Below are 24,607 nucleotides of genomic sequence, written 5' to 3'. Positions count from 1 at the left end.
TTTCTAGACCCAGCACACACTATCTTACAATAGGGTGCTGGAGGGGTTACTTAGTATCCCCTTTGTCTAGTTTCTCATGTAAAATGTTGATGTTACCCTTTCTACAATTAATGGCTGGTGGCAGCGGTTTGCTTTTTTCTACCATTGTGCGTTTCTACCGCAGGCTGCAATTGCAGCTGCAGTAAAGCACCCATGGATGCCCGTTTTGTCAAAATGGCCCGGTATTCTTTTTTCACCATTTCTTGTTGGAAAGGTCCTTCTTGAGATTTATTGTGCATGCCAAACCAGGGTTGGTCCCTTTGTACGTTTTGTCTTTGGTGGGATTCACTGGTGAAGCCCACCTCTGGCTCCAGTGTGTCTGGCAGGAAGCGAGGGAGGTGCCCGAAACTCCCTGTGCTTAGTCTCCTTGGTTAAAGGAATGCACCCAAGGGTGATTGGATGGAAGGCTGTTCTCTGAGAACAGCCACCCTGCTGTGTGATTGACAGCTAAGCTTCGAAGAAATGGGAGACACCTGCATAAAAGGCAAAGCTTTTTGCTTGGAAGGCAGAGTCGACCACTGGACAAAGTAATCCGAAGAAGAACTTGGAAGAGACGCCTGCTGCAACTCATGGACCGTTTGTTTGCCCGGTGAGGCCCTGCTGCAGTGCTGAAGCTCAGAATTTGCCTCAACTAGAGAAGATCTGCAAAGGATGACTCGTCCCCTTGGTTTGGTGGGACCAATCGACCCCAAGACGAGCTCATCTGGAAATCCTCTTATAGCAGGCTGTACTTCCACTGCTACTACAGGAAGCAACTGCCAGGGAGAGGAACACCAGAATCGAGTGAGTCTCTGCAAGTCAGACGCAAGCAGCAGGAAGATCCTTCGGACTCCCATGAAAGAGGACTGACCAAGTCCGAGTCCCCTCAACAGAGTGCTGGATCCCAGATGGGAGGAAAGTCCATTAAGGTATACTAGAACCATAGTACTGCTATTTGCGAGGATCGCAATTCTAACAGACTGTGTAATAAATTAATAAGTGTTTTACCAAAAAACCTTGAGTATAGGCGTCTATCTGAATACTTGTGATTGTAGACCTCTAACACCCTTACACGCTCACATTCCCTCTTGAGATAAGCCTGGCTGCTCAGCTTGCTACCAAAAACTGTGTGGTACAGACTTCTACCAAAGGTTGGTTTTGCATACACCTGTAGTCATGTGTGTGTGTGTAGTGGTCCCAGAGGGTACTGCATGCAAACTTTGCCTAACACCGCAGTGGTACTATTTGCGAGGATCGCGAGAAGCTGAAACCGCAAAGTGCCGCTGATCTGAAGTTTGCCATTGCTGCCGCCGACCTTCAACTCATAGTGCAGGAGTCTCCAGACATCCTCCCTCTTGTCCCCACGACTGAGGCCCAGGAACAGGATCTGCAGACCTACACAGGAACAGAAGCCAGGTGGAACCATTTCTTCTAACCAAAGGTATTGTAAAACTAAGGGGACTTACCTCTTCTCGTGTACCCTTGCTATTTCTCAGTTGAGACTTGTCTTGGTTGCTTACGTAGAGTTGCTTGCAGCTTTGCCCCTCACAAGCCTCGCAGCTTGTGGCCCTACTGTGATTTCATTTTTATACAAAAACTTCTAAAACATTGTGCAAGACTTCTTTTACCCAACTGCAAGAAGTGCTTCAGCTCACCTAGACTTTTGCTCAACTAACATTGGCTGTCCTGGCCCCCCTGAAAGACTCTTCTATCCTCTGACTTTGTGCTTTGCCTTTCCCCCGGGAAAGGGTTAATTTCCTTTGCATTGTAAGGTTCAACAGTACTTGCCTGCTTAAGAAGATTTGTTAACCATTGTTTTATTCCCTCATCTTCTCCTTTTGACACTAACCTCAGTATTGCTCTAAATGTACCAGTGATATATTAATGTCTACAGTGTCCTAGTTATTTAAGTCACCTCAGGGTGTAGGAAGAATCTGGGTGCCATCCCAAATGGGTATTTGCTGATTTAAAGAAACAGAGTATTTTGAAAGTATATTTGTGTTACATATATATTGCTCCCTTCTAAAGAAGACTTATTCAACTGACTGTTAAATACATTAATAATTGTTTAATCAAGAATCCTTGAGTGTAAGTGTTTATTTGAATACTTGTCACTGTGAATCTCTGTGTAATAACCCTACAGCTCACATTGACCCCTCTTGAGATAAGCCTGGCTGCTCAGTCACTCTCCCAACTTGTGTAGTACATGCTTATGCCAAAGTTGGGCTAACTATTGCCAAGAGTACAAGGCTGGTGCAGTCACCCACAGGGTACTGCATACAATGTTGCCCAACATTTGGCTAGACTTCAGTGCCTTTCCTGTTCACCGTAATAGGTTGGCCTCCCAGAATCCACCACCTTAAAGACCCCCCCCCCCATCCCACCTGCCCAGACCCCCCCCCAGCCCCTCCCAAGATGATTTAAGGATATTCATCCTAACCGGTGTAATGGAGGAGAGGTCTTTTCAGACCCCCCTGACATTCCCACGTGAAATGGATCTTGTGTTTACCCAAATGGCGGGAGATGTCCCCATGTTTGTTTGTTCTAATTCTATGACGAGACAGGAGGCTCGTATTATGCTTTACTTTCTTTATTTACTGCCATACCAGGACTTAACAGGTAACTTTCAAACTGAACATCTGTGATCTTTTTCAAACTTTGAGAAAATCCAAATCAGAGAGGTTTGAAATTCTTAAATGAAAAGTCTCAATCCTCAAGACTACACAACCCATGATGGTCCTCTGGGGTCTAGTGTCCTTGACCTCTCCTGCACCTGCCCCCTTGTATAAGAGTCAGCCTCACTACGTCCCTTCCTCTTTCTTTTTGCTGCCACTAAAGTTAACTACCGGCATATGATATCTCAGAATGTGTATTAAGTATAAATGTGTGCGCTTCTAGTATAAACTTAAGTGCGAGGTGATAACAAGCAAACATGTGTTGTTTAGATTTGATAAGAATACCAGTGTTTCGTGGCATCACTCAAGCTCCCGTCAAACGTTGAGGGGCTGTTGCAGCGCCGCGTCATCTTGTTTTAAATGCGTGTTGTTGTAAATGGAGCAGAAGTAGGAATACTCCATTGAGGAAGCGGTGACCGGAGCCGTGAGTTAACATAGCTCGCTTCAGGCTCCCGGCCCGTTCCTTCTCACATACGTCGTGCCGACAAACACAGCGGTCGACAGGACCCAGGGTAGCAGTTGCCTGACAGGCTTCCCGTCGTCCCCTGGGTATTGCGATTATGCTCGCTCTCATTTTAGAAAACGAACGCGGAGCAAACACAGAGCATTCTAAGTGATTGGAAGCATAAAAAAAACAAGGCTTGCGAGCAGACGAGCTGATACAGAGATCACAGCTTCACATTGCCACGCAAGTGAAAAGCAAGCCTCAGCTGACGCCCCCAAGTGTGGCTCTGCCAACACAAGGAGTATGGCTTTCAAAAACCCTACAGAAACGCCATCCACTACACCAGAGTGGAGCAAAGAAGAATGGGGGGGGGGGAGAAGCACTCAGCAAGACTCAGACCTATCCTTGAGTTTTAAAAAGGTTCTTGGAGATTCCCGCTCTCAGGCAGTCTTGCAAGGTGTGCAGCCTATAACGCAAAGGCTTGAAATGCTAGAAGCCACCATAGCAAAGCAGCAGGAGCAACTAACCAGAAAAAGACGGCGGAAAGCCCAAAGGAGGGAACGTAAGGTTCAACCCCATCTGCGGGGTGTCCAGCTAAGGGGCGTAAAGCAGCTCAGAAGAGCAAGAACTCTTTGACCCCCTGAGCAATACAGAAAGGGAGGATGTTGTTCCCCAAGGACAAAGCGAGCCTGTCGCTAGGCTAAAAAGAGGCTTCCTGGCAAAGAAGAAAGAATGTCAGGACAGACTCCCTACCCCAGGGGTGAATAATTCTGGGGACCAAGACGAGGGCTACACGTCCGATGATGAAGGGGGAGAAGAGGATGTATTTAAGCACACCAAAGAGCGTTGAACCCCAAGATGTGGATAGTACCACAGACATGTTTGATCCAGAGGCCATCAGGCACACGAAGCCTTCAGAGATTGTGCCGTCGCCCAGAGAAGCGGCCTACATGGCACAACATATTAGAAAACATCTGGATAGAGGGGTACGGTCTCGTATGAGATGTGAGTGCAAGAGACCAGAGTTGGCAGGGAAACTGGCGGAAACACCAGACCTCGACCCAAAAATGGTCACCTTTGTGACGAAAGCTGCAGGAGACATAAAAGGTGTCGACCGAGCCTGGCGAGGTTGCCAAGACAAGCTTCTGGATATAGCAGGTCCATTGGTGAAAATAATGGGCCTAGCAGAGAAAGTGAAAGACACAGGCATGCCAGTGGATTCCCTTGCATTAGGCAACTGGGCCCAATGAGCCGTGTGTATCCTGGGGAACGCCAATTGCGCCTAATCTTCGGAAAGAAGAAGAAGCGTACTGTTAAAGATTGACAGTGATCTTGCCTCCTATGAGGCAGGTGAAGGCGCCAAAGGCCTGTTATTTGGTGAAGCATTTGCCAAGGAGATGTCCCAGTTTGTGGGCACATACTCCGCTTTAGAGAAAGCCCAGAGTTCGATAAGAAAGATTTTTCCTGGATGTGTTTTTGCCGGGACCGGACGCCACAGGCATTGCGTGTCCGGTCGATTCCAATTTCACCGCAGACCCCAGGGGCCGCACGCCCAGTACTGGGAAGTGAAGCAGCAGGGCACCTTCCTGACCAGGTCGAGATTTCCCAGAGGTCGCCGAGGCAGAGGTACCTACAAGCAACACCTCGGGATTCAGACAAGTGGAAATATGGTCAACGCGCGATAGCAAACACAATCTAGTTCAAAGCTACGTGGAGCTGCTTTTCATTCAGAGACCACAGCTCAACAGCAGCAGTAGACCACAGCTCATAGCGACTTCACTGCCGAACAGCTACTTCAGGCAGCCGCGCATAGGATTTACAACTAGAAGCTTTTAATGGGAGATTTGTTGCATTTGCAATAAGATCTCTTTGCATAACTACCTGCGGTTTCCTTCCATACACACTGCGGCCATTCCTTGATGCCCCACTTCACAACTGAAAGGTGGACTTCTGCACCTTTGCCATTCTACAGAAGACCGCTTTGAATCTTTGTTGTCTAAAGAGCTGATGGTGATATGCCGAGCTACCAGTTGTCGCGTCGTGGACGCACTCTCAAACATATATTTAGCTTTAAGGTGTATGAAATGTTTTTTGAGCACTTCAAGTGCTTTATGCAATCTAGATTGTTTCTTCTTTAGACCGATACTTTCTTGATAGCATCTGTAGTTGCATACTCTGCATATTCCGGTGCTTAGTTTTTCCCCAGACAGTCGCTGATGAATTTCCTTGCACATGTTGGATGTGTATTGTTGATAGTATGTGGATGAGTGAGTGATGGTGAGTGATTGGAGTGTTGAATGTAGTTAAAATTGCGTATTTGCACAGCACAAGACTTTTGTTGACACCACAGGACTTTGTAGGGCTGAGTTATTGCTCATAAATTGTACTAAATTACTGTCTGACACCACTTTGCACTGTTTCATTGGTGTTGAGTAGATATTCAAGTCGGATGTTTACACACTGAGTTTATCATATCTGTACTGTCATACCAAAAATCTACCTCAACCGTTTAACATTTGTGACCATTGGGTGCCGTTTTTTGTACTTGAATAAAATTGTGTATTTGACAGATTCGAATTTGCTTCATAATTTAATGTACTAAGAAACATCTGCTATTGTATATTACTGGTTTGGCTTTGGCAACCACTTGGTAACAATAGAGCTTGTTGCCTTTCTAACCCTTTTGTCTGTTTCTAAAGGTGATGTACCTTAATGAGGGTTGGTTAGAAGTGGGCTCCCCACTCCCTCAACCTCTTGTTGCGTTTGTTGGGACCTACAAACAACCCAATGCGGCAGGTGGCGAGTACAGAGTGCATGAGAGTAGGTGGGAGGACTCTCCAATTTGTAAGCAGGTGGCAAGCCTGGTCACGCGATGCATGGGTGCTCCAAGCAGTAGTAGGGCTGCACCTAAACTTCATAGGAGACCCCGTTAAATATCAGAACCCTACCCCATACACATGGCGCAGGGGGAAAAAGCGTTTTCCAAAGCGAGCTAAAGAAACTAGTAGACAAGAACGCAATAGAGCGCGATTGTCAGGGAGGTCCAGGTTTTCTCAGCAACATGTTCCTCGTACACAGAGGAGACAAAATAAGACCAGTAATAAACTTGAAGAGCCTGAACGAGTGGTTTGTGTACAATCACTTCAAGAAGGAGGGCATCCATCTTCTTCGAGACCTTCTGCGTACAGGAGATTGGCTAGCACAGCTAGATCTCAAGGACGCTTACCTTACAGTTCCGATAGCGATATCGTTTCAGAAGTACCTGCGTTTCTGTTGGAACAGGGAGATATGGCGCTTCACATGTCTGCCATTTGGCCTAGCATCCGCTCCTTGGGCTTTCACCAAGCTCATGAAGCCCGTGGCAGCAGCGATCAGGGAGAGAGGAATTTGTTTTATTATATACCTATAGGACATTCTAGTGCTAGGTCCAGACAAAGCAACACTCACCAGGAATGTGCAGTGGATCTCACGCTCCTGTCTTCGCTCGGGTTCTTGGTGAATTTAGACAAATATCAGATGATACCAGTTCAGAGGATAGAATTCCTAGGTTTCACCAAAGATACAAGGAAAGCGACCCTCGAGCTTCCGAGTCACAAAGTGAAAGCAATAAAGATGGAACTCAAGTTAGTGATAGCGGAAAAAGTTATTTCGCTTCGGAATCTCGCCAGAGTGGTGGGCCTTCTAGCAGCTTCCATTCAAGCGATAATTCCCAGACTGCTCCACTATCGAGTGCTCCAGCGCCTTAAAATCAAACACCTCCAGGGAGGGGTGGGTTACCACCAGCTAGTGGCCATAGACCACAAAGCCACCACGGAATTGCACTGGTGACTGCAGAATATGGAAGCCTGGAATGGCAGAGCAATATTTGGAGACGTTCCAGACCTAGTAATAAAATCAGATGCCAGCAGAGCAGGTTGGGGAGCCAGGTGCAATCACATACAGACAGGAGAAAAGTGGTCAGAAGAGGAGTTGCGTCTGCACATAAACTGCCTCGAGCTGTTAGCAGGTTCTTTCGCAGTGCACGCCTTTACGAAAGACAAGATAAGATGTTGCGTACTACTGAAGATGGACAAACTCTCAGCCGTGCGCTATATAAACAAGCTCGGCGGGACGAGGTCCAGAATGCTAGCAGAGCTGGCGAAAGACTTCTGGCATTATTGCCTTCAGAACGGAATATCAATCACACCAGAGTATCTTCCAGGGAGACTGAACGAGGTAGCAGACCGGAACTCACGCCATCTTGCAGACTCCAGCGACTGGAGACTACATCAAATAGTTTTCAGGAGATTGCAGGAGGTTTGGGGTCCGCTACACATAGATCTATTTGCAGCCAGACTGAATACACAGACCCAGACATACTTCAGTTGGAGGATAGACCCAGGAGCAGCAGGCACAGATGCATTCCTGCAATCGTGGAGCGGAGGAATCCATTATGCCTTCCCACCGTTCATTATGAGAACGAGAGCGCTAGCGAAGGTCTACAGGGACCGAGCGGAGATGGTGATGGTTCTGCCCTTCTGGACATCCCAAGCCTGGTTTCCAGTAGCGAATGAACTTTACTCCGATTTTCCAAGGATGGTGCCGCATCGGCCAGACCTCCTCCTCGGGCCATCCGGTCAGGTTCACCCGTGGAACGCTGCAGCTGATAGCCTGCAAGGTTTCAGGAGAAGATGGGAGTTGCCAGGAATTTCGCAACTCGCTGCAGACTGCATCAGGGATTCCTGGGCGCCTTCCACCATTAGAAACTATAGCGTCGCATGGAGCGGTTGGGCCCAAGGGTGTTCAGAGCATAGTTTGGATCCCATTTCAGCACCTGTAGTGCAAGTACTGAACTTCATAACCTTCAGAATTCAAGAAGGCTGCACCTTTAGAACAATAGGTGTACACAGACCAGCGATTTCAACAGGACACAACAAAGTGGATGGATGTTCGGTGGGCGAACACCCCACGGTCCTGAAGAGGCCGCCAGAAACCAAGTATGCAGTTTTGTGGCATGTCAGAGATGTTCTTAGCCTTTTCATGAGGTGGCCAGAGAACGCGCCTCTTTCGCGATCACAGTTATCAGGCAAACTAGCAATGCGGTTGTGCCTCATGGCATGTCGTAGAGTGTCAGAGGTCAAAGCGTTAGAAATAGATAGAAACATTTTCTACCCAGAAGGAGTAGCTTTTAACATCGCTGCAAGAACAAACAGATTCGCAAGTAATCTCATACCCTTATTTTGCAGAGAATAAGAAATTGTGCATAGCTCAGTGCATTAAGGATTACGAAAAAGTAACAGCGCAGCTTAGACCGCGAGGGGTGAACCAGTTGCTAATAGCGCGCAGGAAACCTTATAAGGCAGTAGCAACAGCAACAATAGCTAGATGGGTTAGAGAGTGATGCAGTGGGCAGGAATAGACGTCGCAGTGTTCGGAGCACATTCAGCTAGAGGCGCGATGGCTTCTAGATCCTTCACTGTGGGAGTTTTGCTTGAAGACATAATGAAATCAGCAAACTGGTCTTCAGAATTGACCTTTAAGATTCTATTTTAAGCATGTATCAAATATAACAAATCGAGTTGTTGCAAGCTTTGAACAAGCATAATGCGAGCCTCCTGTCTTGTCATAGAATGAAGATTGCCCACGCCATCAGCACAGGAAGACTTAATTCTATTAAAGACAAAGGAGGTGAGCATTATATTCCCACCCAGAATGGATAATGTGGATGTACATGCAACATATATGTCATGTTAAACTTTGAGCATTCCCACCCTCTTATAAAATGTTCTCCTTTTCTCGCAAGAGAGGACCAGAAAACCGCCAGAAGGTGTTGAAAAGAAGAGGACGAAATAATAAGTTGCAAAGTTATACGGTTGATCTGTTACGTCTCAGCCCGGGAGATGGTTATTTGTTCGATCGGAAGATCATAGTTGACATAAGATAGTTCAAGCCCAAAGGAGTGGCATGGAGAGTAAAGAAAGAGGAAGGGACCTAGTGAGGCTGACTCTTATACAAGGGGGCAAGCACTGATAGATGCAGAAGGAGAGGTCAAGAACACTAGACCCCAGAGGACCATGGGTTGTGTAATTTTGGAGGATTGAGACTTTTCATTTGTTAAGAACTTCAAACCTCTCTGATTTGGATTTTCTCAAAAAAGTTTGAAAACGTTCACAAATGATTGAAAGTTACCTGTTAAGTGCTGATATGGCAGTAAAGAAAGTAAAGCATAGAGCTCGACCTCCTTTCTCTTTAATAGAATTAAGACTTCCTAGGCTGATAGTGTGGGCAACCTTCATTATTAGGCCTTAATATAACCACAAAAAAGACGGTAGACAAAGCCATCTGGTGAGATGTACAGACTCCATTTTGTGCCACCGTAGAACGCCATCTTTTCCTAGGCCATACAATGATTTCTAAAAAGTCATCTCTCCCTCTGTCCAGCCCTGCGCACAGAAAGACCAGCCTCCCCCTCCACCTCCCGAGCAGCATCCGCACGTACCCATTTCTCACGGAAGCGCTTGGCCATGTATTGTTGCAAATATTCAGTATCCTTCTCCCTTACTCTGATCTCATTGCCCTGCGTGTGACCGGAGAAAACCCTGGACTGCATGCTCCTCCGTCTCCACAAGCCTGCCTGTGCCACCTCAACCCCCCCACCTTTAGAAGTTACAGCTTACAGAGCCTTTGCCCGTCCACTCGATTTAACTGCCAGAAGACCCCTCCCCCGCCCCAGACCACCCTAAACTGCCCACCATATACCTAATCCCACATGATCATATATCCTCCTCTAAACCAACATCTATCCATCTATTCATTTGAATCGTGAGGTACCAGGGAGAATAAATCACAGGTCAAAGCCCAAAGATAAGGCACCTGGGAGAAGGGCCAAATGCACCCTTGCCCCCATAAATGCATGAGTTAGAATGTACATTTATCTGTCCACATTTTATAGGTACCTCCATCCAAGTAATGGTTTTATGGCTGACATTCTTTGCATGTCAATTATCATTGTGTAGTTTAGATTAGTTAGGATTGTAACACTGTGACCCAAGTCCAAACTTCACACTGCGAAGATGAGCCCAGCTGACCCACGAGCCAACTGACCGCCCCAGCAACCAATTGGAGTCTGACATCAGCTATACTACATACTGTGCCGTGTAGGCCAACCAATTGAAACTGTTATTTTGTACTGTATGTCATTACATAACTGATGTTTTTTGGGTTCATAATGTGCTGCCTGTGTATTGTTTGGCAGAGCGCTCTCAGGACAACAGAGTTCTCTGCATGCATATCTATCTATATAAAACTTGGTTCAACTTGCATTCCATCTCGTGGTCTCATTCACTACTGGGGTGCGTCCTTTTATTTGGCTTATTTGGTCTCATGTTTAGGACCAGGCACCCTCACCTGCATCAAATATATAAACTCAATATGAAAAAAGAGAACGACCAAAGGACAAAAAGATTTTATACGTTTTTACAACATTCCTTTCTTGCCATGACTCACCTCACTACCCTGGAGGGTTTTTGCTGGGTTAGCAGAAGGAATAGATGCATTGAGGTCAGCTTCTGGTTTACTTAAAATAGAAATGGTATCACGATGAGACTGATAGCGTTCTTTCACCAATCGGTCTGCTCCAACCGCCTTATCCAAGATATTACGGAAATTGCCACCCTCTGCAGTAAAAAAAAGGAAATTAAATTAAGAGACGAGTGCTTCAAGTGAAAAGGAAATAAATACTTCAGACATTTTCGTCAAGTTCCTAGTTTTCTTTTTCAGGCAATTTTTGAAAAATCCATGTCAGAAGCAAGAGTTTACTAAAATCCAAATTAGTATACAAAGTATGCCCCTTCTGTTCTATATTCAGACTGACCAATTATATTGGTTAATTTCTAGTATTTACTGATGCAGAGGGGTAGAAAGGCAGTCTGCAAGAAACCAGCTGGAAGATTACTTGGTTTAAAACAGGGTCAAACAAAAGGCAAGATTAGAGTTCTGAAACGGAACAGATCCAATGTAGTTCATTAAACCAAAGGGGCAATGGTTTCACTACCTAAATCTAAAACGAAAATTCCTCCTTTTATTTTTAGGGAACATTTATAAACTTTATCTACTTAGTGAACAGGGAAAGTGAAGCCAAGAAGAATGAACTCCTTGAAGGGTGTTAGGGGGAATTCTCGGAAATGTGCTAATTCCTTTCTACCTTAGAGACCCCCAGCTCTTTTGCTGGGCTTTAGTAATACCTCAGTGAGTGGGAACCCTTTTCCACACTCACAGAATCTTTAACTCTTTTTATCAGTGTCATTATTTTGAATCTCCATAGTGTCTTTTTAAAGTTATCCTCTAACAAGTTATTGGCAATGAGTGCCTGTTGTTGCTGGGTTGCCCTAGGGGCTCCCGTTTTTAACTTTCTTTTGCTAACCTTGAGAGAACCACAGTTCCCAAGGGTAAAAAGGATCTTTGGATCCATTTTACATTTTATTCTGCAACGCCAGCACACCCCACCTTATGTGGAGTGCTGGGGAGCTACAATGTATCCCCTTTCACACTAAAACTATAAGAAATATGTTACAGGGACAGGCTTACCTTCAAAGGCTGGTGGCAGTGATATCTTCTATTAATTTGGTGCACCTTTACCACAGGCTGTGTTCACAACTGCAGTAAAGGCACCAAAGGGTGCTCATTTTACCAAAATGAGCCCCAGTCTTCTTTTTTCGCCATTTTAGCGTTTCTTGTCCTTTCTTGTTCCTTCCCCTGACTCCCTGCCCAGGCTCCAATCATTCCAAAACTCCACAGCCCGTCTTCCACCTTGCTTGAATGGGGACAAATCCCAGTGGGGAGCTGGCTGTCCTGATTGGACAGCCAGACAGCCCCTTGTAAAATGCGGGGAGAGGGGCGTGGCTTGGAGCCATGGAGGCTGCAGAGGCTTTCTAGGAGCTTCCCCCCCGCACCACGCAAACGCCTATTCAGCACCGTTGAAACGGCGTTCCAGAAACTGCAAAGGGGCGGGACCTGTTCCCCATATGTTTGTGCACAGTTGGGGGCACTTTCAGCCCTCTGCTGCCCCAGGCTTGCAAAATAGCTGACACGAGCAAGCTCTGCCCACACAGCACAAGCCTCCAAGAAGGTGGGCTTCCACAGCCAGGGAACGGACCTGGACACCCAGGGGGCCACCTGACCTCCCAGCACTAGCAGCAGCCTACCTGCAGGGGTAGCAGCAACTTCTCCCCGCACAGGTGCAGGCTTGTTATCCGAAATAGCCTAGACCTGCACACCTGAGCGCAGCGGCTCCAACGTGGGAGGTAGCACGGAGGCACCGCAGGTAGCCCAGGACGATAGCCTGGCCAGCGGCACCCAGGCATTGGGGAAGCAGACCCCACGCCCTCCCGGCTCCCAGAAGGTGGAAAGACGCCCAGGGTGCCTGCCGGGCGACCACTGCTACAACTGCAGCTACAACTGCTTCCCGCTCCCGATAGCAGCACGCAGAGACTGCGGCCGGGCGGGAACCCAGCAAACTCGCCCAGCTGAGCCTCTCTGCTTCGCCCATCAAGCCGGCTCAGGGAGTTTGCGGGGGTCTGATGAAACCCCAGCAACACCAGCCGCACATGGCAGCCGGCGTGACGTCCGCTGGGAAGTAGGGGGCCGCAGCCTGGTGAGCCTGTGCAGCTGCTTCCACCTCCCTAGCACCAGCTGCTTGGACCCTTCCCTGGGCGGACCCTTGCTGCTCACCGGTGTGAGCACAGGCAGCGGGCGGAAGGAGCATCCTGGAACCTGCTGCCAACAAACTGCAACCGGGTCCCCACAGGGAGGGGGAGACAGAGAATTGAACGCTGTAAAGGGGCAAGTGACCTTCCGCACCACCCAGGAAACTGGAGCCTAGACTCTGGCACTATCAGCAACACCCTGCCACAGCAGGCCACTCTGGGTGCTCATAGCCCTGGAAAGGGAATGGGGGGGGGGGTGCGGAACGACAGGCCGCCTGGAAGAACATAGGCACTCCACCGCTTCTGTCCTGGGCCCTACCATCGACAGCGGGGAAGCTCCCTCCTGCTAGCACCGCTAAAGGTAGGGCAGAACGCACAGCACAAGCAAATGGAGGCCTGACCCCCGAAAGCACACCCCTCTGCGGGACCCAGTGGGCTCCACCGGGACTGGCTTAGGACCCCCTACGGCTCACCTCCCCCAGCAACTTACACAGGGCCGGTCGGGCCCCCTCAAGGGGATCCAGGGCCCACGACAGTGCCTGTTAGGCAGAATCCTGTGCAGTTCCCTTGGGGACCACTGCAAGAAGATTAAGACTACAGGAGTAAGCAGTAAACCCAATTGGTAGCAGTCTGCACCACCCAGATTTACCTGGTAGCTGTGGCTGAGCAGTCAGACCTCTCTCAAGAGGAGTAGGGCAGTATACGGAGTATAGGGCTAAATACACAGTAGAGCAAACAAACACTGACCAGAGTGTTGTATCAAAAGTATATAATTATTTATTTAAAACACACTTTAGGCAATACACTAGCACTCTAAATCAAAAGCAAGTTAAAACACAGTCACGTAAAGTATAAACACCTCCCTTGATAACTATTAGACAAGTCAGAGTTAAACCACCACTATTTGTTAAAACAGATGTGAGCGCATAACCTAGATGGCACTCCAATAGTTAAGTTAAAGGGAGAGAAAAAGGCAGGGCATAGAAATAAAACAGTTCCCAACACTTTTAGAAGTTCAAAGCAAGGAATTAAAGGCGGTATACACTGTAGAGCCAAAGTTCATAGGCCAGGCCCACTTTAAATGGAGCAAAGCGAAATGTGCCCAATATCACACAGTTTAAAATGCACTAAAAGTCTTTGCAGAATGTTCAAAAGAGGTTGGGGTGATTCAAGAAGTACAGTTAGTAGGTCTGGGGCCAACCCAGTTGGAAAGCCAAGGATTTAAGGGTCACCTTTAGCGATCCGTGCAAAGGGAGGCCAGGCAGAACACAGTACCTTAAAGAGAGGAAGCTCCAGCGGTGGCAGTTCCTGGCAGTGGTTGCAATTCGTTGTTTCAACCAGGGGAAGAGAGGATCTCGTCAAGGAGGAAACTGAGTCGATGCACTGCACAGGGATGAAACCAGCCGCGGAGTTAGTCGGTTAAAAGGTGATTCCTTTTATTCACGGTCAAAGTGGTGACGCTTGGCTATCCGGCCGCAGGGGTGCTTGGCACGGGTGATTCGACCAAGAGACATCTTTGGAAGGCGAAAGGGGCGAACTGGTTGATCCCACCAGCTCAAAGGAAGAAGACTCGTCCAGCAGAAGATCTTCTCTTGTCGTTGGGAAAGTGGTGAGTTTGTTGCAGCAGGGCTCCACCGGTGGTGTCGTCGTTGCAGATGGCTCAGCTTCTTCCCTCTTCCGATTCTTAGGTCCTGTGGCGACTTCTGAAGTTCCAGTCCCAAAAACCCTGCTTTTATGCAGAAAAACCCCCATTCAACAGCCTAGCTGTCACTCAAACATGCTAAGTGGTGAGCCAGGCGGCTCACCACTGGGCCAATCGGAATAGAATGCGACTTGAGTTGCTAAGGCAACGGAGTCCAGGGTGCCAATTCCCCTCCCCACACATCCTGTGGAACCCAGATAGAGTGGCACCATTTGGAGGGCTCCTGTGGAGAAGCCCGCTAAAAAGTGGAACAAAGGGCCCGACCTTGGTTGGAGTTAGAGACGGACACAAACACCATTTTAGAAAAGAGCTCTGGCAAAAAGACCCAAACGTTGATTTAATATTAAATAAATAAACCGGCGGTATCTTTAACATTGCACCAAAAAGCGGTGCGTTTAAAATCAATGGGAAAATCCCATAGGAAATATTCTGGTGGAATATTTTGCGTGGTAACCACTGCCACCAGGCAGAAACTCGACAAGGGAGGACTGGACAGTGCCCCCTTGAAAACAGACCCAGGGGCAATCAAATTATCCCCTTCCAGTACTTCCACAATATGATGTTTGGTATTGTTTCTGTTCAGAATTTTGGACTAGTAAAGTCAATGGTGACTTTACATGCGCTGGGAGACAGTAGTCAGTCCCAGGGTATGGAGTCTATGTTTGGGGGTCACTATGACACCCCTGTGTTACTGCACTGAGGGTGCTATGTAACACATACACAAAAACAGATGATATCCTATGGAGTAAAAAAAAAAAAAAAAACATAGCCCATAAGCACACAAAAAGTCAGAGACATACCTCACATCATGTCCAAGAGTGGGAGGAAAAGAGTCTCACTCTTACCAGGAGAAAAAAACAAACCCCAAAAATCCTGCAAAGCTGCTGGGGGACTCACTAGGTTTGGGAAATTAGCCTTATAAGAGAATTCTCCCTAACAGCCCCCACGATTCGACCCCCCCCCTCTCAGGCACCCAGCACCATGGAAGGAGTGGCTCCACGCGCACCCACAGCCAGGTCTCAAGGGCCAGCTCAACTCAGGAGGGCTAGCCCTGTGTCCTCCAAAATCCTGACCCCCCCCACATCTTCAGGGTTCGCTCCACCAGCACAGGTTCTCCCATCCAAACACCTGCTATTCATCCCTCCAGGTACGAACGGAGGAAACCTTCCCCTCAGACTTTACCCAACCCAGGCAGGAGCCACAGGAGCAAAAGCCGACCCTCCTCCAGGGTGCCAAAGGGACATACATCTTGCCCAAAATGGCCAAGGCACTGACAGCCACAGAACAAACGGACACCTCTGCTCTTTTGTCAAGCCTGAGCGCAGACAGACTAAAGACCGGGGACTGCTCAGAGGCAACGGCTTCAGATACACGTGCAGAGGCAGACCCAGTCCCCATGGTACAGGCACTGACTAAATCTGACCTGCAGGAGCTGCTACAGGCCCTCACAAAATAATATCAGAAGGAGGTCATGAAAGAAATCACAGTCTTGGACAAGCGGATGGGGGAAGTGGAGGCAAGGACCGAGGAGGTGGATATGACCCTGCACAGCCACGAGATTGGGGAAGGCACGGACATGATTACAGCAATCGAGGCCAGATGCGAAGTCGTCGAGCTCAGGCAGGAAGACGCAGAAAATCGCTCCCGTCTGAATAATATCTACCCAAGAGGTATCCCAAAAGCAGACTCGTATGCAGAACTGGGCCGCTACGTCAATTACATTTTTCAATTCATCCTGATCCTCCCAGATGAATCCCCTCTTGTACTGGATACAGTGCACCGAACGAGAGCTAGAGCAAATACAACTACTCCGCCCGACGTCCTGGTCAGAGTACACTTTTATAAAGTCAAGGAAGTAATCATGCGGGAAGCTAGGGACTCAACCTGCATTTTCTTCAGGGACGCCTCCATCTCCCTGTATCAGGATCTTGCCACCATCACACTAGCGAAGAGGAGGGCCCTACGATCCATCACGGACTGGCTCAGGGAAAAGAAAACCACCTACCACTGGGCGTTCCCCACGGCCTTGGCCATTACCTGGGAGGACAAGCCCCGCCTCATCCGCACCCTACAGGAGGCTGAAAAGCTCTCAAATCCGGGATTGGAGGATGACTATCCAGACAAGGACACATCCTCCCGATTGGCCAGTGCAAGGAATCCTGATCCCTCTTGGACGCGTGTGGAAAGACGCCGTAAGCTCAGAGGACCGCCTCCCAAGAGTAAGCGGAACAGAAATGACTGAACGGAACTCCCGCAGCAGGGCCCGATCTATGAGCACCAGTCAGGGGCCCACGATACAGACACCACCCCCACAAAAAGCGGAGAACGCAAATTCACAGGAGCGACTTGATGGGACGCCGGAATGTCGGAGCGCCGCTGTTTCACCGTGCATCAGTTGAGGCACTGTTCCAAGTTAGTCGGTTGTGTTGGCCCCCTCTGGATACCCCGTTGGTCGAAGGCTGGTCCTGATAACCTGGTTTGACTTGGGGGGGGGGGGGGGGGGGGGTTGAGGGGGGAGGGGGCAGCGGCTGAGATAATGAGAAGGGACTCAACAATCAACATGGGGACCGGTTCATCGGATTATCAGAAAAGGCAATCAAAGGAATTAATGCGCATACCCTCCCTGGATTATGGAGACCACTAAAGAGCTTACCATGGTAACATGGAATGTGCAGGGGCTCAACTCACCTAGGAAACAGAAGTCTGTGGAACCTAGGCTGGCTCATCTTGAAGCGGACATCGTCTGCCTCCAAGAAACACACCTACTGGGGCCCGATGAGAGTGAACTTTCGACAATCCCCTACAGGACAGCAAAAAAGGGGTGTAGTCATCCTTAGCCGCGCTGTTCCTTTAACACAAATCTCGGTCAAGCGAGATCCGGCCGGGAGATATCTCCTGCTCAAGGGGCTCCTGGTCGAACTCCCAATCACTTTCGCAATGATATATGCCCTGAACACCACACAAGATCACTTTCTCAGAAATATCCTCCTCACGCTCATCTCTTTCGCAGAAGGGCGCCTGCTAATCGGAGACTACTTCAACCTCACCCCGGACCCTAATATAGACAAAGCTCTGCCGCCCTCCAGGGAGGACATTTCCCGGGCGTTGGGGATGGCGGAGTTCCTAAGGGACACAGGCACCATTGACGCCTGGAGGTTAGCCCATAACGGAGCCCGGGATTACACGCTCTACTCCCACGTCCATATGGGTGTCTCAAGAATATATCTTCTGCTGGTGTCCAGTGCACACTACCCTTGCATTGAGGACATACAAATTGGCTGCAGAGCGATATCCGACCATGCCCCAGTAGTAGCCCACCTGCGAGTCAAAGGCCTCCAGGCACCCTCAGAGGTCTTGGAGACTCCAAGACTAAATCCTAGCAGACGTAGCATCCAGCCGCGAGCTCCAGGACTGCCCCATTAATTACTTCGCAGAGACTGAGGCAGAGGGCACCTCCAAAGCCATGGTCTGCGATGAAGCCAGTCAGAGGGGTGGCCATCAACTGCACAGCAGCACATAAGAGGTGGCATCAACTCCAGCTCTCTAGGCTGGAGGCGGAGGTAGGGGAACTAGAATCACGATTCAAAAAACACCAATCCGTGAAGGCAGGCAGAGAACTCAAGAAGGCGAAAGACTCTCGAAATGCACATGGCAGACCAGACGGCCCGGGCCTTAACCTACACAAAACAATATTACTACGTAAACAGCAACAAGGCCAACCACTGCTAGGGCACAACCTGAAGAAACTGCACTCCCAGAATAATATACTAACTCTGCAAGACCAGGGGGGGCGTGGGCAACCGCCATGTGAGAAAGCCGCGCTTCGTTGCAGCTCCGACGATGCGCCCATCATTTTGCCCACAATCTGCTTCTAACTTGAATTAAACTATATCTGCAACACAGAGATCGTCTCGGTACCGTCTGCTGACCTTCCGACGGTGGTCCGAGACCTGTGCGCGCTTCCAACGAGGAGAAACGCTGTGGTGTTGGTGGAAAGTCTGCGCCCGAAAATGGCGGCTGACGGCAGAGGTGACGAGCGCTGCACCGCGCCGCAGAACAGAGCGGAGGAGGAGGCTTGCCCCAGGCTACGGCTGTCCGGGGAACTGCAGAACCTGCCGCCCGGCGGCCGAGGACTGTGTCCGCCTCCGAGCACCTCCACGGCGCGTGGCCCGCAGCGCCGACGGCGGAGGCACACATCGAAAGGCCTGGACCCGAAGACCGGATGCGCCCAAAAGCGACACGACACTGCGAGGTACGGAGTGGAAGTGGGGCTGGGGGAGACATTCAACTCGTGACCGGCCCAACTGAGTGAGCCCACGACACCACCCCGGGGAGGGGCCGCACCCCGCTGCCGGCTGAGCTCGAGGCGCCGGTCGCGGAGGCTAGATTTGTGCTCCGGCATCTGGGGCCCGCCTGGACCGCATCCCCCCCAGCACTCCAGGATCGCCGCCCGCCGGTGCCCCCACAAAGACCACTGCGATAGGCACCACGGCGCACACATTTGCACTGAATTGAACTGCATGGCCACGTGCTCTAGGGCAGCGCCACAGTGCACACTCCCGACCCCGACTCCCAGCCCCGGCCCCTGTACCACTGGCAACCATTCCAAGCTCGCCTGCACAAGAGATGTCCGTAAAAGGCGCCAGGAACAAGCACAGGCAGACAACAATGGAGGCATTTGCAGCCACAGGTGCCTCCAAGCCGGATGCCGCCGTCACAACCTCGGCGGCCTCGGAAGAAGAGCCCCCCGAACCCGCGAACTCGCAACTACTGGAAGCCATCTTGGCGCTCCAAAAAACCATGGAGGGCAAAATAGATGCCGTGGCCATTGATTTAAATCTACTGAGACAAGATGTGCGCTCCATCGCAGGCAGAACAGAAGCATTAGAGTCCCAGGTAAAGGAAAACACTGAAGCCAAAACCCACCTCTTGAGAGAGCTAGAGGCCCTAGCCCAAAAAGTAAAGAACCTCGAAGACAGGGCGGACGAGGCGGAAGGGCGGGCGTGCCGCAATAACATCAGGATCATTGGACTGCCAGAGGGAACAGAAGGAAATGACCCCACGAACTTCGTCGAGAACCTGCTGCTGCAAGGGGTCGGAGCCGGGAAATTGTCTCAAGGGTTCACCATTCTCTCAGGGGTTCACCATCGAGAGGGCACACAGGTCTCTCACTAAACGCCCACCACCCGGGAATCCGCCAAGGCCGATAATTGCCAAAGTCCTCAATTATAAAGATTGAGAGACTATCCTAGCCCACTCACGGACCGGGGGCCGCATAGAATTTGGCTCTGCCAAAATCGCAATCCACCCGGACTATACCCTCCAGGTTCAGAGGAGTAGAGCTCAATACGCCCATATTAAGGCCAGATTGAAAGATGCAGGCTTGGGATACATGCTACTGTACCCGGCCAGATTAAAGGTAACAATAGAACGCACCTCTTTGAATCACCGGCAGAAATAAACGAATGGATGGACAGGGAGCAGATTCCTGACAGACGGAAGGCAACGGAAAACACGAGAAAACAGCACCCCCAGGGAAGCCTAATGAAACCTCCTTATTGGAAAGCACGTGAAGTAACCTCAACTTGCAGATTGTGGCACCACTGAGTGTCTTGGAGCTGACCGAATGGCACCGCGTGGTATCGGACACTACCAAGGGGATTGGCCCGCACCCCCGAATCTCTTTGGGTGACTAACCCGCCCGTAGGGCACCAAGAGACCGTAGTTCTAATGGAGCGGAAACAGGGATATCAGAACGGGGGGCACCCCGCTAGACTATTTCTGTTAACGGCTAACGCCAAGTTCACTGTTCGTAGGGATGGGAACCCGCCTGTTGAAATCCCGTCTCAGTTAGTTAAAGGGGAAGTCCAGGACCACCTTGATCACCAATCCGATCTAGAGTCAGCAGGGGCTCCTGCCAGAACAAGCCACTGAACCGCATACAGATAGGCCAGAGGGCAACGCCACTATGCAGCCCACCCACATACCCACACACGCCACACTCATGAATAACGTAGTCATGTCATGGAACGTCAGGGGCCTGAACAGCTACATTAAACAGCACAGAGTCCGCACCTTCCGCAAACGCCACAAGATAGGAATTGCCCTATTACAGGAGACCCACCTGAATGCACAGAAGCTAGCAGCATTGGCTAAGAGTTGGAGAGGAACCCTGATAGGCACCACGTATTCCAACTATGCACGGGGAGTTCTGATATGGATCGCCCCCTCCATTCCCATCAACCTAACATACACTAACATCGATAACGAAGGTAGGATGGCCTTGCTCAGAGGCACCATTGAAGGCAGAGAATTCTGCCTAGTGAACACTTACGCCCCCAACCACGACGCAACGGTCTTCTTCCGTTCGTTATACACCCGGCTCAGTCCGGATAGAGACGGCACGCTCATATGGGGGGGGGGGATCACAACTGCACCCTTGATCCACGTTTGGACAGACCGGATAGTAAACATACCCGCCCCTCCCCTCCCGCTAAAATATTGAAAGCCCTCTTACATCAATACGCCGTACAAGACCTCTGGAGGGCTCAGCACCCAGAGGGCAGAGTCTACTCCTTTTACTCACCCCCACATGCGCTACACACTAGAATTGACAGTTTATTGGTGAGCGAAGAACACTTAGACACATTCGAGGACACGCAATACCTGGCCAGAGTGCTATCGGATCATTCCCCCATAGTTACCTCTTGGACAATAAAGGCACCCCGACCCCCCATACCCACATGGAGACTCAGAGGCGAAGCACTGTTGGATAAGGCATTTCAGGAACAGATTAGACAATGCACGGCAAACTATTGGCAGGCGAACATGGACAGTGTCCAGCACGTCCGCACGGCATGGGAAGCTTACAAAGTAGTGATCAGAGGGGAAATGATAGCCATCACAGGGGGGAGCCCAAAAATCCATCACAGCTAAGTTACCAAGCGCCGAGGAAGAGCTGAAGCAATTAGAATCTATAGCCTCCTCAGACCCAGCCCACTTACGCAAAATAATCGAACTAAAGAAGGCCTGCCTACAACACTGGGAGGCCCTCGGAAAACTCAGCTACACCAAATACACAGAGAGAAACCACGCCCTCGGTGATAAACCGGGCAAGATACTAGCGTGGCTTTACAAGCGAGAAACCCCCAGAACACCCATCTGCCGTATACGCGATGAGAACGGCATAGACACGCACTCACAAGCTGCCATAAACCAAGCATTCGCTGGGTATTACCAGGCCCACTACACTGACACCCCACCACCTACAGACACTGAAATAGAGGACGTACTGGACATCATTAGACTACCACATCTTGAGGAACACACAGCAGAATCCCTGGAAGGGCCAATAACCCCTGAAGAGGTTGCAGTTGTTATTAGAACGCTTCCCTCTGGGAAGGCGCCGGGCCCGGATGGACTCCCAGGCGAGTTCTACAAGGCCTATGAAGACGAACTAGCCCCGTTACTCTCTCAAGTGTTCAACGAGGCATACGAAACAGGCCAACTACCTAGCACCATGAGGGAGGCGATCATCATACCACTCTTAAAACCTGACAAAGATGGCGCGGAGTACGGCTCATATAGGCCCGTCCTTACTAAACACAGACAGTAAGGTACTCCCGGCAATACTGGCCATGAGGTTGCATAGAGTCATCCCGACCCTGATCCACCAAGACCAGACAGCATATGTGCCCGGCAAAACCATCACAGAAAACCTATGCAGACTACACCATGTCATCCACAGCACTGAAGGCAGACAGACGCAATGCGCAGTGGCGTCCTTGGACGCCTCCAAAGCGTTCGACTCAGTGCGCTGGAAATGGCTCCTGGCTACCATGTCCAAGATGGGGATAGGGCCTAGCTACATTAAGTGGGTCACACTCATCTACACCAACCCTGAGGCCAGAGTACGCACCAACAACACTTTCTCAGACAAATGGAGGCTGTCCCGGGGAACTAGGCAAGGATGCCCCCTATCACCCATGCTGTACATTATGGCTATAGAGCCAGTGGCAGCATACCTAAAACAAGAATATGGAGATGGGGGCATAGTGGTAGACGGGGAGAACCACGTGATTTCTATGTACGCCGACGACATGCTCCTCTATCTAACGAACCCTGCACACATACTGCCCTACGTACTAGAAACTTTAGACAGATTCCACAGATACACAGGGATCCAGATCAATCAGAACAAATCCTGCCTGTTCCCCCTAGCCGCCTTGAGCGGAGAAGTGGCCGAAAAGCTCCCCAAACTAGCCCTGAAATGGGAACCCTCCTCCTTCAAGTACCTGGGCATTAGGGTGCATAGAGACCCCAAGACAGAGCACGCTCTGAATACAGTTAGGGCAAAGGAAGGACTGGCAAAATCAATGGAGTTCTGGAGCAGGCTGCCGCTATCGGTGGCGGGCAGAGTGGGCCTACTAAAAATGGTGGCGCTACCCAGACTTCTCTACTTCTTCACCAACGTACCATATAACATACCACGACAATTCTTCAATGAACTACACAAGCTGTGCAGGACATTTCTGTGGCAAGACGGAAGGCGCAGAGTCGCCCTGGAAACAATGCAGAGACCATATGACAAAGGGGGCCTCAGGGTGCCTAACTTCGAACTGTATTACCTAGCTGGACAATTGAAGCACGTGATACAATGGATGGCCGACGAGGCCACAACAGACACTCGCCTGCTGCAGCCAGGAGTCACGCAACAGCTACTCAGGGATCTGCTGTGGACTGAACCTAGAACCAAACAACCACACTCGCACCTGATCCTTCTAGGTATCCAGATATGGAAAAGGGCCTGCAAGGCCGCAATGCTTCCGGACCCCTACTCCCCACAGATCCCGATAGCTGCCATCATGACTAACAGACCGGGAAGTCAAAGGATAATAAGAGACACTTGGGAACCTAGTGGCATCGCCACCCTGGGCGACCTGGTGGACGACCAGGGAATCTTAAGTTTCACTGAGCTACATGAAGCCTCTGGAATCCACACCGGACAGTTCTTACTGCACAATGCAGTGGTCAAGAGACTAGCAGCTCGCTGGCCCACAATGGAGAACTTGAACACCGGACACGAAAGCATTGAGAGCCTGCTTGGGGCAGCGGAGGGGGGCCATGAGACCTCCTGAATATATGATACACTGCTAGACAGCGTCACCCAACAAAGCCTTAAGTGTAAGGAAAAGTGGGAACAGGAATTCAGCTTACAGTTTGAAGACAAAGAGTGGGAGGCCATAATGGTATACCACAAGAAGATATCCAGGAATGCCAGGTTCCAACTCATTCAATTCTACGTTACGAACAGAGCGTACCTCACACCTGACATCATTTCCAGATTTAGCGGAGCTGTGAGTACGGAATGCCCCAAATGCAACGAACCCCACGCAGTGATGACACATGTTCTGGGGATGCCCCACCATACAGTCCTTCTGGGCTCAGGTCAAAGCCAAGGTGGCCGAGGCGAACATCACCCTGGAGGTCCACACGCCAAAAGCATGTATCCTCGGCAGATACCCCAGAAGTAAGAAGATTAGACCACTCAAACTAAAAGACCTAATGTATATACTGGCAAAGAGACGCATTGCCATGAACTGGAAGCGCCCACAGGCCCCCTGCTTGTCAACATGGTGGGAAGATCTTCGCAAATGGACGAATGCTGAAACTGCAGCTTGGGAGATGGCCCAGAGCCAACAAAGACAGGACACCTCAGACGACCTACTACAATGGGTGGCGCTAATTGTTACATTGTTCAACCCTAATGCAGAAGGCTCCTCTGGCGAAGAAACAAATGACTCACAACAATCACAGAGCTGAAACTTGTGGTGTATTACGTTTTGGTCCGGACAGTTGGGAAAAGGGGAGGGACGGAGGGTGGGGTGGGCGTAACTGTACTGTTTGTTGAGTAACCATGTTATTGGTACAATGTAAACAATAAAAACAGATTTAAAAAAAAAAACTCTGCAAGACCAGAGTGGCAAGCCCTGTTGCACAGAAGCAGAGAAACTGGGCATTATCAACGAACACAAGGGGATTATGTCCAGACCCGCCACAAGAAAAAAGGCACAATCCCGATACC

At 49.9% G+C, this 24,607-nt stretch overlaps 1 protein-coding gene across 2 annotated transcripts in view; it reads right to left on the bottom strand.

The window, feature by feature from the left end:
• Positions 1 to 24,607, bottom strand: part of PDCD6IP (programmed cell death 6 interacting protein) — a 1,152,781-nt gene that overhangs the window by 478,670 nt on the left and 649,504 nt on the right. For both annotated transcript variants that reach the window (XM_069613187.1, XM_069613188.1), the window contains exon 12: positions 10,624 to 10,793. In XM_069613187.1, the coding sequence (XP_069469288.1) occupies positions 10,624 to 10,793 (170 nt within the window). The remainder of the gene's footprint in view (positions 1 to 10,623; positions 10,794 to 24,607) is intronic.

This window comes from Ambystoma mexicanum, chromosome 5p, assembly GCF_040938575.1.
Source record: "Ambystoma mexicanum isolate Mex_15411 chromosome 5p, UKY_AmexF1_1, whole genome shotgun sequence".
Taxonomy (NCBI): Eukaryota; Metazoa; Chordata; class Amphibia; order Caudata; family Ambystomatidae; genus Ambystoma; species Ambystoma mexicanum.
This window is presented reverse-complemented; position numbering and strand designations above follow the sequence as displayed.